The 16,889-nt window shown below is 43.7% G+C and overlaps 1 protein-coding gene across 1 annotated transcript in view; it reads right to left on the minus strand.

Annotated features, from left to right (window-relative positions):
• RTEL1 (regulator of telomere elongation helicase 1) overlaps positions 1–16,889 on the minus strand; it is a gene marked incomplete at both ends in the record, with an annotated part of 41,033 nt that overhangs the window by 6,530 nt on the left and 17,614 nt on the right. The window contains 14 exons of the mRNA XM_080628144.1: positions 255–497; positions 2,229–2,345; positions 2,903–3,040; positions 3,295–3,505; positions 4,875–4,970; positions 8,696–8,850; positions 10,419–10,572; positions 11,593–11,716; positions 12,552–12,667; positions 13,503–13,646; positions 14,843–14,920; positions 15,542–15,619; positions 15,893–15,978; positions 16,764–16,804. Coding sequence (XP_080484270.1) covers positions 255–497; positions 2,229–2,345; positions 2,903–3,040; positions 3,295–3,505; positions 4,875–4,970; positions 8,696–8,850; positions 10,419–10,572; positions 11,593–11,716; positions 12,552–12,667; positions 13,503–13,646; positions 14,843–14,920; positions 15,542–15,619; positions 15,893–15,978; positions 16,764–16,804 — 1,781 coding nt within the window. The remainder of the gene's footprint in view (positions 1–254; positions 498–2,228; positions 2,346–2,902; positions 3,041–3,294; positions 3,506–4,874; positions 4,971–8,695; positions 8,851–10,418; positions 10,573–11,592; positions 11,717–12,551; positions 12,668–13,502; positions 13,647–14,842; positions 14,921–15,541; positions 15,620–15,892; positions 15,979–16,763; positions 16,805–16,889) is intronic.

Consider the following 16,889-nt stretch of genomic DNA (forward strand, 5'->3'; position numbering starts at 1 on the left):
GTGAACAAACAGAGATTAAGACTTCATAACCTTGATTTCTTTTTCCCCTCTGAACATCAGGTCTTTTCCAACCTAGCTCATTCTATGATCTTTCCTGCCGCTCCGTTTATCTGCTTTGCTGAAGTGAAGCTTACAAAAGCTACAAGTTTTTCCTAAGAGTAGAGACCTTGCAAACTAACGACCAGCAAAAGGTCTCTACAGCACCTACATCTTATTTTCAACTAAATACAAGTTATTTTTAAAACATCCCTTACTTTGCAGGAGACCAATGTGTTCTGGCTGTTCAGCGGCGAGGTTTGCTAACACCATTACCATAGCATTATATCTATCTGTCTTCTGGTAAACTAGCAGAGCATCATGGAAACAGCTGTAACTGTTTTCGCCCAGAGCCATCCTTATTTCGTTGAGGTAGGCGGCCTTGAGGACCTCCTGGTGACAGCTTGTAGAGCTCGAAGCTTCTGCAGTGTCTTCCCTTGGAGCTTGACCAGCACTGCGCCCTGAGAGACAAAGCACACGTGTGAGCAGAGCTTGGGGAGGAACTGAGCCGCTCCTTTGTGTCAACTTCTCATTCAGAAGGGGGGCCCTGGACCACTGTGAAGTGTCAACTCCAACACCGCCTGCATAGCCACACACCTCCCCCTGGCATGACCATGGGCAGAGCCAATGCCTGTGCCTGGAAGCTGAGCAAATCGAGTTCAGGGATGGCTTTTAGCATTGTCTGGAGGGGCTTTTTCCAACTTTTTAGATGGAGAAATGTGTCAGATGGTCACTAGAGAATGAGGAGAAGGTGACACAAAGACACTACGCACGTAAATCAGCAATAAATCAGGGTAAGTAACCTGCTGAGAGCAATTAAAGAACAGATTTGTCACCTCTTATTAATAGAAGGAGACAACACATGTCTGCATCTGTCTGTGTCTGTAGTGTTTCCCAACAGGAAAACAGCATCAAGAAACTGAAATGACACACAAGACAGCACAAGAGCAATGTAGGAGGACAACAGAAGTTAGGGGCAGCTGTGAACCTCATGCTAAACTCTGAGCAGACTTCTATTCAAAACATCAGTCTTTGACTTCTGACACATTTTAGAGGAAAAAGCTCTGGTTTGCATATTACACGCATGCAAATACAGATGACTTCTATGCTAAGAAACTGACTGAAATTACACAGCCCCATCTTCTGGCATTTAGATCTTTATTCTTTACTAAAGGAACTTTTAGAGAAGTTAAAGAAGGCAGTTTTAGAAGATGGGCTTAGCTCAGTTTCCTGAAAGGGAAAAAGCCAGGGGTGTGAATATTTTACCATCAGTATCTCCTACTGCACATCTAACAGCTGACACTGGCACAGGAGCATACTCCTGTGAGCAGCAGCAGGTACACATGCATTTACTGCCATTATCTTCCCATTTACTTTTAGTGGAAACAAGTTCCTGTGAAAACCAATCTCAGAGTAAGGTGGCTTTGTTCAACTGCTCTTACCACAGAAAAAAAAACAGGAAATCAAAGCAAAATAAGCAACATGGCTTCAGGCACAAACAGCTTTTAAAGCCTTCCGCTAAACAGCAGCTTTTTAGTTCATTTCTGAAAAGAAAGGATTAGCCTTTGCCTGTTCTTTGCCCCCTAAAGAGAGAGTTCTGAGCTGCCCAACCGCTCTACTGCTCGTTGCCTTATAAATACAAGAAATTCCCAGCTGTTCTCAGGAAGATGTGGGATCAAATCATCACTGAGCCTTTGACTTCCTAGAGAAACACTGCACTGGAGGTCAGAGGGAATACGTGCAATTGTGAGCATACACTTGCTGGTCTCTGTTTCTACAGAAGACCAGTGTCCATTACCAAACCAAAACTGTTTTCTTCTTCATACCTGGACTCACACTGACCTCATCTAAAATTACATTCCTTAAATGGCTCCCTCACAAATAAGCCGGAAGCCAGCAGAGTCTTGGACTTAACTCACCCTTCCCTCACTGACACATACCAGCTCAGTTCCCAGTGCAATCTTCTGGCTTCAGCTGGTTTCTTTCCTATCGCCCTGGCTTGAATTTAATGGCTTTTGTGGTTCATTTTGTACAATCCTTGCTGAAAATTCTGTATTACCATCACTTCTACCTACAATAGAGAGCTCTCTGCTAGGTGAGCACAAAAGACATTGGTTCCCACCAGGAGGACTTAGTGACAACAAACATAACATGTTACCTTGCGACTGTGGTTTTATTTAACATGAAGTTACCTGCACTACACAGCCACGTTAGCAAGTGGAAACCTCCCTGGTTCAGGTGGAGCTCAGTATCTAGCTCAGCACATGAGTCCTTCCAGAAGGTCATTTCCTGCTGACTCTCTTCTTCTTCTGTTAAATCAACCCAGTGCATTAGCAGTGAACATTGGAACAATGAACACAGAATGGTGCATTTCAGAGTGCCACGCTATGAAGAGAACACCTGAAGATGCAGGTGCATTCCTCTGATACGAGGGGCTGAGCTAACACCCTCCTTTATTCAGGGCTTTATTGTTCCAGGGTTTCAAAGAAACCTCACAAGCTCTGTGAGGACATGATCACCCTCTGTTCACAATTCTGGTGGCACTATGTGGGTAGCAAAGATGACGCACACAAAGATCTTAAATCCACAGACTAGATTCATGATTAAAATAGATCTTTAATTCCTTTTTGATATAAAATGGGCATCATACAGTATGGTAACTATGCAGTAACCAATGCTCAGGCTCTCTGTATGCTCATGGGAAGGCAGGCAAGAGGATCATTCAGAGCAAAGACTTAGCTGAATATTGATTAAACTAAATTGGCTTCCATCCTTGCATTGCTACATATTAGACACATCTTGCTCTTACAGTTGGGTAACAGCCATCAAATGATGCAGCTGCCTGGTGCTGAAACAGGCTTCTCACCTACGCTCTGGGCTAGGATGTCTTGCTCTTCCAATGGGAGGCTGTGCTCAGGTTTGTAGCCACAGCCCTCTCCAGTCAGACTGTAACATGCTTCGTCAAACTGTTTCTTATGATGAGGTCGAATAAACTGGTAAAAGTCTTTCATTGGAGAGAAGGAGGGGATGGGGAAAAGAGGGGAAAAAAAGGGGAAAAATTAGTCCACAACAGGTAGTAAATGCCAAAGAAACCTACAAAGGCAGGACTTTTAGTATGGAGATAAATTGGGATATAAAGTAATGGATGTTCATGATTATCATCCTGCTTGATCTGTACTTCAAATCTAAACCACCTCCAAAGTACCCAAGTCTATTTAAAAGACAAAGGTCATATAATGACACTGTGGAACCAGTTACCTCGTAACAAGACATGATTTTCTTCATCCTCTATAAAGAGAGCACTCATTTGAGATAACACAGCAAGGAAGTCATCTCTTATCTTGTAGTCCTGAAGAGCCTTAGAGAAGAGCTTATAGCTCTCTTGGCTTAGGGTCTTCTTCACTGTTGCCAAGTACGATGCCGCTCGGGCCCTCTTATTCTCTGTTGGGTTGGGTTTCTTTTCAGCTTGCTGTGAAGACAGGAAAACATCTCAAGAAACAGCATGACCTCAGGAGTTATTCCCACAGGAATTCACATGGAAGCAATACATGAACAATTTGACCAGCACACAGAACAATGAATACCTTCAGCTACCATCTTACTGCGTCTTGCACAGTAGTCACCCACCTAAAACCCAAACGCCAGTTTCAGTGCCACAGAACAAACACCAATCTAACTGGCCTGCCTCCTGCAACTGCCCAATTAATTGACAAACATACATCTCTGAAACAGGAGACACAAAGAACAGAATACAGTTCAAGTATTTCAGTTCCTCTATGACATTTCTTGAGGACACTATACACATGAGCAAGCCAGATTACTCCCTTGTATTGGGAAGCATCTTCTGCAATCATAAGCAGCAGGGACTTGAAAAGGATTCAGAACAACCTCTCTTTTATGGAAGCACCCATGCATTACAATGTGCTCAGACACACATAAAAGCCATGAGACCTTTGTCACAAGTCTTCACGACAAAAACCAGCATCAACGAGGCAATCCCTTGAGGCACATGCATATTGTTATTTCCCCAGCTGATTATGATAGTTCTAAATCCTTCTAACATCTGCAAGCATTCATTCCCTCACAGAAAAGAGCTGCTGTTCACCTTCCCTACTGACAGAACTGACTGCTTCAGAAGAATATTCCTAGAGAAGGCAGCCAAGTCTCGTTGCACAACGCTATTCTTAGGAGGTGGCTTAACAAGAGAAATGGCACTTACACCAAACCTTGAGAGCTAGACTGACTCATCATGACACCAGATAGCAACACTGCCAACACAAGCTGCTGCAATGAACCTGCTCCCTTCCTTACATCTTGGGGATTATCAGCTCCAGGATCTGTGATGACTTCTATCAGTTGCGCCTGCTGGGGGGTCTGGGAGGCTGCCAGCAGCCAGAACCAGGGCAGCATCTTGGACAACTGCTGGCGCCACAACCACCATGGAGATGCTCATGAGTTTACCAACAGCTGGATTCGATGAGCGCTGTAGGTCCCTTCCAACTGAACTGCTCTGTTCTATTCGAATCCAAAAAGACTAAACCCACCCATCGCACCCGGTCAATGGGAGGAGATGCTGCTCACAAAGGGAGCCAATGCAACAAAAGAATTCTTTCCATCCACCAGGCCTACCTGGACCTGTGCTTGATTGGGTCTGTGATGTCTGGATTTGAGAAAGAGCATGACAGGAAGCTTTCAGCTGTGCACTGATGAATATTTATGGTTTGGAAGAAAGACACAGCTGTTCTAGCATCCGTCATCTGTCCGCCTGGACATTTCCAATTCAAATTAAAGCAGCCTACAGAGCAAAAGGGATGCCACAGACACATGGAAACACGTACTGTATTGCTGACGAGCTTTATTTTCTTCCTTCCTCCTTTCTGCTCATCCGCCAGCCTCTTCTCATACTGAAGGGAAAGCGTTGACAGACGCTGCGCCTGTGAAGATGAAAAGAAAAGAAGAAAGCTCAAAAGAAAAGCTTTTTAACATTATTCTCCATTGAATTCAGCCATTTCCAGTGGTAAAGTTGGTGACACTATTCCAGAAAGCGAAACAAGTCCACCTTATTGCAACAGAGCCTGCAAGACACACGTGTTTCTGGAAGGTGACCACTTACTGGACAAGTGAGAAAGAGAAACCAAAACTGAGCAAATTAAAGACAAAGGTTGTCTTGAAGGTGCAGGTTCCAGCAAAGCTGGATTTACAGTCACCCATCTCAGGGTAGCCCTGGAGCATGCACACATCCGTGTGGGACTGATGCCTCGTGCCCCTTCCTGCAAGTACTTATCTGCTAAAGAAAACCTCTCTCAAGCTTCTCTTGGGTGGTGAGAGGGGAAACCTAAGCAGCCTTGCAGAAAATACCAGGGCAGATGAGACAGCAGCAGAAACACTCATGGCTTGACAAGCTCCTTTAGCATCTCCCATCCCCAGTAACAACGAATGGCACCTGTACTGCAGGGACTGGGAATAGTGGTGTACCCCTCCAAAAGAGAAGTGAGCAGTCATAAGCCAGAGGGGTGGAACTGCTTAACAGCAGTCTCTCCAATACCAAATCAAGCCAGGATCAACCACACTAAAACCAACTTGACTAACAGAAGAAACTGTGGGATCACCTCGTCATGACAGCTGATTTCTACATACCTGTTGAGAAAGCAGGTATGTGAAGTGATTTACCTCTTTGCTCTTGCCTAATAAAGGGATTTCATAGCAAGTATGTGACTATCAGCGCATTTACAGAACAGGGATGTACACTTGTGAGAGGAACCAGTGAAATGTAACAGAAGCCTCATGTTCTACTCTGACTTCTAAGTGTGTCTATTCAGATCCCAAAGCTTCAGAGTCAAATTAACTACACCTAAACCAGCAATACTAAAAGTGATCAACCCCCTAAGGAAATGCCCTCAGATTTGCCATTTGTACAGTCAGCTGCTGATACTCAAATACAGCCTTCAGTACACTCATAATACTGCAAGGATGTAGAATTCCAGACAAGCCTGGCCATGATTTAAGTGCACATATAAATATATGTAAGCATCATGTAACAGAATGAAGAACCGGAACAGAAGCAAGAAATTAGACATTTATGATACATCAGTAAGTCAGAAGAACTATCAAAACCATCTTCTTAATCCTGGGCTAGGTAATAGCACGATCCTGAAGAAAGAAGGCTTCTAAAAGACAGGTTTCCACAAGGCATTTCTCAAGGGAAAAGGGATCAAAAGGAACTGTCAAATCATTCTCTAAATGGATTGAGGAACTAGTTCTTGTATTTTGATTTCTTTGAGAGGACTAACGCTTCTTTTCCTGTTTTTCACCCCAGCAAAGTGTTTCAGAATGCCAGCAGCTGAGTTTCCGTTATTGGGGGAACAAGGGCACAGCATAGAACCACAGAATAGTTTGGGTTGGAAAGGACCTTAAGCTCATTCAGTTCCAACCCCCCTGCCATGGGCAGGGACACCTCACACTAAACCATGTCACCCAAAGCCTCATCCAACCTGGCCTTGAACACTGCCAGGGATGGAGCATTCACAACCTCCCTGGGCAACCCATTCCAGTGCCTCACCACCCTTTCAGTAAAGAATTTCTTCCTTAGATCCAATCTAAACTTCCCCTGTTTCAGTTTTAACCCGTTACCCCTTGTCCTGTCACTACAGTCCCTAATGAAGAGTCCCTCCCCAGCATCCTTGTAGCCCCCCTTCAGATACTGGAAGGCTGCTCTGAAGTCTCCACACAGCCTTCTCTTCTCCAGCCTGAACAGCCCCAACTTTCTCAGCCTATCTTCATATGGGAGGTGCTCCAGCCCATAACCTTGATAAAAGAACAAACGGTAACAGACTCTGCCACGGGTGGTGAAGGGAGATATAAAGCACAGCAACCCCATTATCAGTCCAAATCCAGCGCTGATTAAAACCAGCTCAATGCTGTACTCAGTATGAAAGCTGCTCCCTCAGAGGCACTCACTGCATGTCTCAGAGCTCCGCTCCCCACATCTCCAGTGCCAGAGGTCACTGGTTTCGGTGCAGCACGGGGTAACCACACAGTTCTCTGCAGCCACAGATGAGTAATAACACTGAATCCAGAAAGTGGAGAGGAGCTGACTCCCTGCCAAGCCCTTAGGCCCATCAACATCTCTGACTTAAGGAAATGCCAACAGCTGTGAGTTAACCACATATTGCAGCTGAGTTACCAAAGCCCTGAAGATGTGCCAGGCTTTCCAAAGAACAAGTTCTGGTGCTTACATTAAGAAGGCCCATGGGTGATGGAACCAATTTCTTACTCAGCTGCAGACAAGTTAAATGCTCATTATCCTTGTTTGCTTTCCCAAGCCTGTACCTCCCCTCTGTCTAGTCCACAGCTCCAGCCATCTCCCTTAGACATCCTCAGATATTCCCCAGATGCTCCAGAAACCTCCCCATTTTCCCCCAGGCGTTCTTCCCCTAAGCAAACCTCTTAGGTATGTTGCAATAGGCGTTCCTGGAGGCCATACACTGGTCATCAGCCAAACAGCCTGCCAGCCAGCCCTGCAACTCTCCTGCTCATGGTAGCCCATAGAGAGCTGCTGACAGGGATTTTGGGAAAGTGGGAAGACCACAGCCTAACCACCACTGTGCTAAAAATACCAATCCAAGAGGAAAGAAAACAAACAGCCCAGAAGCAGCTTTGTTGATCTTCATGGGGTAGTGGTCTTCTGGTTCAGATAAAATTGTATTGGAGTATTGTGTACAGTTCTGGGGTCCTCAACATAAAAAGGACATGGAACTGTTGGAAAAAGTCCAGAGGAGGCCATGAGGATGATCAGGGGCTGGAGCACCTCCCGTATGAAGACAGGCTGAGAAAGCTGGGGCTGTTCAGCCTGGAGAAGAGAAGGCTGCGTGGAGACCTCAGAGCAGCTTCCAGTGTCTGAAGGGGGCTACAAGGATGCTGGGGATGGACTCTCCATCAGGGACTGTAGTGATAGGACAAGGGATAACGGGTTCAAACTGAAACAGGGGAAGTTTAGATTGGATCTAAGGAAGAAATTCTTTACTGTGAGGGTGGTGAGGCACTGGAATGGGTTGCCCAGGGAGGTTGTGAATGCTCCATCCCTGGCCGTGTTCAAGGCCAGGTTGGATGAGGCCTTGGGTGCCATGGTTTAGTGTGCGGTGTTCCTGCCCATGGCAGGGGGGTTGGAACTGGATGATCCTGAGGTCCTTTCCAATCCAAACTATTCTGTGATTCTATAGAATATTCTGCAAGTCTACAATATTCATTCTCTGAGTTAAATCAAAGATTTTTCATCTGAAAGCGCAATTTCTAATCCCTCACCCTTTTTTAAACCCAGTAGTTGGTCACACCTCAAGTGCTGACACAGATTCCACCCAGGAGGAGATGTGTCTCCTCTGAGAGCTCTCTGCTCTCCAGAGAGCACGGTTAACTTCAAGAACCTATGTGGTCAGCAGCCATGGAGCACAGCGCAAGTATGTATTGCTGGCCATTCAGTTGAATGTGGCAATGATTGAGCTTTGATTAAGCTTAATTATGAGAACTTGCAGTTACCAGTGCTGATTACAGTGAGTTTCTCTTAAAAGAGGGTTGAACCGGTACTCTTCAATCAATGCCAAACTCATTTCGTTTTAGAACCTGCAATTTTCACTTAGAAGCAAGCGTTTTGCTTTGCCATTACCTTTTCCTCTCCTGACAAGTCACTCTCCTCCTCTGTACCTTCACTGCTCTTCTCACTGCGCTCCAACGCATCCAAGAGCCCGATACGCGGTCTTCTAGGCGAGACGAGCTTTGGTTCATATTCCACACACAGGCTCAATGCTCCATCTCCACTCGCTGGCATCACAGCATGACAGAGATGACAAATTAACATTCCACATTACTTCTTTTGTTTTCTTTGCCTTAGTAATAGCTCAGAATCTCATGTAGCAATCTACACAGATGTGTTGGTTTACTTGCTCTCCCCCAGCTTGCAAAACTGATACGACTTGGCAAGAGGACTGTTTTGGTTAATTACCCCTCACATTGCTCAAGCATTTGTTACCAAAATGTGGTGGACTTCTCTCAAACTATTCCTTCAGTGATGGTCATATTTAACCTCAAAATAGCTTATGATCAATGGAAAAATTCTTACTGCAACAGTAATCTGTGTTTAACTACTTTAGCTTGATAGATTTCCCAGCATCTCAGTTCCTGTGTTGAAGAGATTCTGGCAGCAAATATGGTTTATTATTTTTAAGCAGAACAAGTTCTTTTTGAGGCTACAATTCTCACAGTATCCATACCTATAAGAAACAGCCACCCTCAGGTCTCAAGGACACATATTCTCACTAACCAGGATCCAGGTGTATTTGGCTTCAAATACAAGAATTTTGAGCTGTAGGTCAAGTTAGTATCAGTTTGCTGCTTCTAAAAGGCATTCTCTTCAAAATATGTTCCCACTACTTTGTGAAATGACATCAACAGTCAGCTACTAAGGAAAGTCATTTGGAGAAGAAAGAAAGTATATTACACTATAAATTAATCAGTACAAGAGGCTTTTTAGCCAAAACTGTGATTACAGCAAATGCAATGCAACTGAAAAACATGTGTCAAGAGGCAATGCAGCTTCTTCCCTTTACCTCCAGCCACACGCTCCAGCCCATCCTTTGAGATGGATTTAGCAGTCCCATGGATGAAAAGGTGAATTGGTTCAGCAAGCCCACCTGCTTGCTCTCAGTTGCACAACAGATGGATTCAAATCAAGGGAAGGAGCATACGCACAGGGTTGGAAACTGGGGGAGAAAAAGCAGTGGCCAAAGCAACACCTTTGGACAGCCTGCAGTCACACTGGCTTCCATGTAATGTGAAATCACCCTCATGGTCACTCATAATGGCCTTGGAACTACAGTTTTAAACACAACTTCATTGTTCTGTTCCAAACCAACAACCAATCTAGAGCAAAACATTCCCAAACAATAACTGACATGGGAAACACTTCGTACCCTGTCATGAGCTAACCACAAATCTTGATAAGCTTCTTTGTTCCAAGGTAAATGCCAGCTTTCTGTTTTCTTAAGTCAGATTACTGTGCAAGAGCCATTTGTATAACAGGATGGAAGACAGACATATGAAAGTCAGCCTTAGTCAGACACAGACTTCAGTTCTTATTTAATTAAACAATGACATTCCACCAAACTCCTCCTGTGCTGCAGGATGGCTTTTCAAGCCCCATCTGCCTCTTTGCTCTACAGCTGCAACTGGTTCCCCCTTTTTCTCATACCGAGATACATCCCCTTTGATCAGACTTTTACATCGCTCTTTGAGCCCTCCTTGCTTTCTCTCCCATTCCAGTTTCTAGTCTCTTGCTCCTCTTTTGGTTCAGTTTAAAACAGAAAAGTACATCTGTGAGGACCTACACCTACCTTTTCTTTTCCTTTGCAAACTGGGAACATGGTCGTCCAAGTGTTTGGCTTTTTTCAGGCAGAGATTCTGTTCAGATGAAGTAGATGGTACTGCATCGCTTTCACTTTGGGAACCAGCAGAGCCAGAAAGGCCTTGTGGCAGGGGTAGGGGCATCTGCAAACAGTTTACAAAGTGTTACAGCAGGCAAAAGCTACTCTTCCACACTACTTCCTTTGCAGCCAGAAACCTCAGCAACAACCCTTTTTCCCCAATAATCCTGGACAGCAAGACTGATGGATGAAGTGCGGTAGGCAGGCTTAGCACAAAGTGACCTGTGTAACAGAAAAAGGGCCATGATCCTGCTAAGGAACCATTGCTTCCTAACACTATCCCTGCGACACAGCTCCTCTGGCAAAGCTTTTTCAGTTGTGGTTCTTATTTTACCATGAAATTCCCATTTACGATCAGAAAAGATCATCGAGTCACCCACTACCATTCACCTGTAGCTTAGTATTTTGAACAACTTGTATTTGGCCAAAGCATCTTCCAGGAAGTCATCCAGGTCTGTATGTGGAATTGTGTTTGGTTTAATCTTAATCTCTATTTTAGGGACAGAGAATTCCCCATTCTGTCTTCCAGCCCGGTTCTTGCTATGACTTTCTCCAGTCAGTTAGAAAGTCTTTTTACAACACTGCTTTTTAAAATCAAGGAACTAATACAGCGAAAAAGGGTTTCTTAATGCAAAGAGAAAAGCCGTATCGGTAAAGATGACCCAGTGATGAACTGCATCAATACTGATGGGTTTATCTCTCACTCTATGCCAGTCAGCTTCGATTTAAATTTGAGGGTTTGATGATTCTTCCACACATACACCCTTTTCCTGTGTATGAGACAGAAAGCTTTTTGATGCTAACATCAGTACCAGTATTGGCACACCATCCCATAAAAGCTCTGTTTGGAAGGAAGTGGGAAAGGAAGTTATTTTTGTGATCTAGCCTAATGAGTTGCCCAGCATGACAGCACATCCTGTCCCAGCTCACTCTTGGGAGAAAAATCAGGCATCTCCCCTTTCCCATAAATCTTCCAGTGTTTGGAAGTGACAAACTACCCCATCGCATGTCTCACCTGGCTCAGTATTCCCAATTTCCAACACTATCAAGAAGATCTATGGAAGTTTTTTATAAAGACACTTACAACTTCTTGAGCAACACGGTAGAAGATGGAGACACTTCTGACTGCATGCCCAAAGTTGTCATAGACGTTCACATAGGGGCGGACCCACGAAGGCAGCTTGCATCTCACATTACCAGTTGTGAACCTGTTTAAGATTGGAAAAGAGGAGAATTATTTGCCACGTTGGCCTAAATGAAGGAAACAAATGCTTGGTCAGGGTCCAAAAGGAGAAGGGAGGAGCAGCAAGACAACAACAGATTGAAACAGTGCAGTAAATACAATGGGGTGATGAGTTCACTCAGGAGAAAACGCATTTGTTGAGACCATAGAATCATAGAATGGTGAGGGCTGGAAAGGACACTGAGATCATCCAGTTCCAACCCCCTGCCACAGGCAGGGACACCTTCCACTTGACCCGATTGCCCAAGGCCCTGTCCAACCATGTGCCCACTGTCCCCAGTTGAGCTTCAGCACTGAAGACAACCAATTAAACTCCTGTTGCCTATTATATACATACTATATTAATTGATATTAATGGATATAAATGCAATATAATATTACTATATTATATTAATATCTATTACATAGTTTCAGTAAGACAATCATTTCTCCTCACAAAATACTGCAGTGCCGGCAACTGCCTTCTCAAGTGAGAGATGGAGAAAATGCAAACCCATAAGTTATCCATAATTTCCAGCAGCATTACAAACAGGAATTCAATAAATTGGCTTACTCTGCATTACTACCATTAATCTCTTCCTGCAGCTCCAAAACCAGGATGTTTTGGGAGCAGAGGATCAGAATCTCATTACTTTCCTAAAGTGGTGCAGTATTTATATAGCCAGTTATTATAAAATAATTACTTATGAACCATAGCCTCTTCCAAACAGTAACATCAGCAACTTACATACAAGATAAAGGATAAATACAGGGATATAAAGATGCTGATGTATGTTTATGCTCTAGAGCCCAGGATTCACCTTTCATCACAAAGGAAGATAGCACCGTAGTCCTGGCGATGTCTGATGACCCTGCCAATAGCCTGGTTAACAGCCCGGGAAGCCTGCTGGTTGTACCACTCCCGCCCAGACAGATACTGCAATAGGTGGGAGGAAGAATTAACATTAATTGCCAGGTAAAATGTATTCTATGAGCTGTACAGTCACTATTTCTAAAGAAATAATAAATCACAGCCAGCAAGATCTACTGACAAATCTCTGGAAACCTAGGAAAACCAAAACAAGGTTGACTTGAACATCACCCGACTTACGGTGCACAGAAAACTCAAATATAGAATCACAGAGTGGTTTGGGTTGGAAGGGACCTTAAAGCTAACCCAGTCCAACCCCTGCCACGGGCAGGGACACCTTCCACTAGAGCAGCTTGCTCCAAGCCCCTGTGTCCAACCTGGCCTTGAACACTGCCAGGGATGGGGCAGCCACAGCTTCTCTGGGCACCCTGTGCCAGCGCCTCAGCACCCTCACAGGGAAGAGCTTCTGCCTAAGAGCTCATCTCAGTCTCCCCTCTGGCAGGTTAAAGCCATTCCCCTTGTCCTGTAACATACATACTCTTGCAAAAAGCCAAAGCAGCCAGCACAGGCAACTCCTCCTGCCCACTCTCTCTGGGTGAAACAATTCCCATAGGAAGATGGATAGATAATACAAAGAGTTTGACTGAAACCGTAATTATACCAGTTTTTGAGTCTCTATCTGATTGACACCATGCCACTGGAGAAAGAATTCAGAACCCTTAATATTATTTAACTAAAAGTGACTGCATTTGTGACAACCTCCCCAGGTTCTTTGCCTTTTTGACATTCAAGGTCCCACAAGGCTGGGAGGATAACACAAGCCAAAATCCACAGAGACAAGAGGGAGAACCAATGACACAAAGCTGCAAACAGCCAGCAGTGAAACACTGCCCAGTATCACCTGTGAACCTGTGCCACATCTTCTCATCTCATCCAGAAACTGCATCTTCAGAACAACCCTGGGCTCCATACGAGGAGGAAACGGGAGCCCAGTAATGATGACTCCCCGGCCATTTCTGTCTGCAAAGTCCAAGCCCTCGCTGGCCTGAGGAGACAGCGCTTCCCGTTATCAACAGGATTTGAAAGTGATGTTTCAGAGCAATTCAGGCTTTTCCCTCCATTAAACTTAATCCCTAGCCAAGTGTAGCGTATGAATATGATACACATGGTTTCAACTAGATTTTTTCCTTTTAATATCAGGACTTTAAGCTTCTCCTTTCCCTCCAGGAGGCCCTGACAAAGCACATCCTCAGCCAACACAATCAATGAACAGCTGTATTCAGGTGTCTGAAATATCAGTCAATACCTCTATTTAAACCTTCCACAGCCTGAATTGCTCACAAGACATAAGAACATGGTAAAACCTTTTCTGACATTAAAAATGAGCAGAATCATTTCAAAGCGATAATGGAAAGATACCAGAAATCTGGCTGAGAAGTGAGCGAGTTTTAGAGCTTTTGTCAACACGGATCTTCTGGTTTATCTTCTCAAATAGCTCCAATTTTGTAGTCATACAATTAACTCTTTGATCTCAACAACCTAAACAGTCTGCCCTTCAACTGCACATTACAGCAAAGCGTGATCTCTCCCCACAGACCCGATTCCTCTCAGGGTAATACACTGCTGTTGGAAGGATGAGAATATTCAGCTGAGAGGACTCTGTCTTCACTGGTCTGACAGCCACTTTGGAGGCTGGGACTGAAGGTTCAAAGGAAATCTCTTGGCAAGCAGCAGCAAAAAGGCTTTAAGAGCAATCTATGATTCTGCAAATATTCCCACTAATAATCATAAATCCATTTATCAGCACTGCAAAGTGCAAATGAAAAGCCAAATGGACTTGAAGTTAATGTAAGTGCTTTAAAGCCAAGCACTATTTCTGGTTCTCAGCAGTGTTGTTCTATCATGTTTAATTACAGATGTTTCCTTTCGTTCTCCTCCCAGACAGTTGCTCTCATTTAATGAGCTGAGTTTTCAGGGAGCAGCCAAGAGGAAAATGCAAGTATGATGATGCTCATCCCATTTAAGAAACTCAAAGACATACTTCTTTAATAAAGACAGGAATGAGGCATATATAAACTTGATATCATTTTGAAAAGGCTTCAGGGTGTTCAACTTCCGTTGGTTTTATTTCCCCACATGTAATTACAACCAAGTAATAGAAATGTACTGAAATCCATATGTTTTTTTCCCCATCAACTATATAATCTGAACTCAGATGAAACAAGTTCTCAGTTACGTTACCTTCCCCCGACACACTGCCAAAAAAGCAGCCCCATTGGACTTGGGACAGACAACTCTATTATAGTAGGCATCTATTACCTAAAAGGTAAACAAGTTTAAGCAAGAGCAGGAATGTTATTACCCTTTGCGTAAGTAGAAAGCTGTATTAGCTACATTTGACTTGTACACTGAGATGTAAAATGTGATGAATTTGGTTTAGTATCATTTTCTTTACTTTTACTAATTGCAAAAGTGAGAAGATCAGCAAAACCATCACTGCGAAACCCAGAACACATCGGGGTAAGCATAAAAGATTTATGTTGGTACTTCTGATAGGAAAGTGGAACACAGACTGCTGTGTGGTTCTGCAGATCCTTGAGTAAACCAGCAAACCAGGAAAGCAATCCAAGGATATCTCTTACTCTAAGAAGCAAACAGAATGGCTATAAATAAACAAGATGACACTGCTCAGCTCCCTAGCACCCAAAGCACGACAAGCTGGGAGGAAACGTCCTGCAGGGCATTAAGAGATGCTGACTGGCGAAGTGACACCAAGATCCTAGTTTTTAGTTACTGTTATTCTAGGATAACAATTTGTCCTAAAAATCAACTTTAACCCAGGATAAAATTTGGGTTTCAAACCCAAACACATCTTGGAGAAGGTATTTGAATGTAAAAAGTTTCTGAAAGCATTACAGGTAAGTACTGCAAATATCCCACCTCTGAAAAGCTTCCTTTGTTCCTGGGCTCCACAAACATTGACTTCACTTCTTCTATTCTGCTAGCAAAATCATGCTCCTGATAAACAGATCACGAACACATCAGAAAGAGCCACGTAAGCACACACCAGAGAGACAACGTATTAAGATTCTTTTGGGTTTGGTTGCTGCAACGCTGCATTTCAATGTAGCGTGATCAAAATAAAAGAAGCCTGACGTGGGCTTTTAATTCCCAGATTTCATAATTAACTTATGAAAAAAGAATTTTTAATGAGCATGGTTAGACAGCATAAGGACAAACTTTCTGACCTATGTAACCAAACACCTAATAAAGGCAGAGCAATGAGCATACTCTCCAATATTCCAGGCTCTTATCCATGACAGGGTATGATGAAAAGAACACCAACAGTCCATCTGGCACAACTCGCACCAAGTTACCTGCAGTGAGATAGATAAATGAGTAGCTGAGGGCGTTTCCATCCTGGGAAGACTGTAGAGGCAAAGTAACAGCATGGCTCCTTCCAAATCTCTCCTACTTTCTTGACACCAATATTCATGTATTAGAAGTTGCTTTACATTTATAAAATCAGTTCAATAATCTTGTCATGAAGGTACATGATGCCTAACTAGCTTTCTAAAGTTTAGTGTTAACAGGATAAAAGATGTGAACTACACCAAACACTGCATCATCTGCCACAGAGTCCTTTGTGGCAGCAGGACCTAGTTTTAGATAGCTTTCTCCCCTGCAGTTTGAACATTCAAAGCAATGGATGAGGTGCCACAAGACTCCTTTCAAGACTTTCCTAGTCACATAGAATACACTTTTCTAGTCAGACAGACTTAGGGCAGGCTTGACACAGCACCTTTAAAAGCACCACAAGAAACTGCATTGACTTCTTGTGATGCTCAATAGCCCTGCAAAGGATGCTCGGCTGCATCATCGCTGTGCATCTGCGCCACCTTCTGACCGTGTTTAGGGACCACATTTTCGACCCAAACGGAAACACCTGACAATAAAATAACTCCTAATTTGGAAACATTAAACCTGGGACTCAGACACAATTACAATGATAGCAGCACACAGAACCAGAGAGCATTTAGATAACACAATGCAATCCTTTACCTTTCTCTGCCTTACCAAGCTGTCTTTAGTATTTCTCCTTCTGGGATGCTTCTAAAAATGCCATGCAACACCCCATTTGAAATCCATACACTTCACTTACCAACTGTTTTCCCCAGAGAAGATAAATAATCCTCTGAAAACCTATGAGGAAAAAAATCAATTAGCATAAATGTACTTTCTTTTCTAGGTATGCCACATGTATTGACACATCTTGTGCATTCCACAC

The sequence above is a fragment of the Psittacula echo genome, assembly GCF_963264785.1.
Source record: "Psittacula echo genome assembly, chromosome: 12".
Classification (NCBI taxonomy): Eukaryota; Metazoa; Chordata; class Aves; order Psittaciformes; family Psittacidae; genus Psittacula; species Psittacula echo.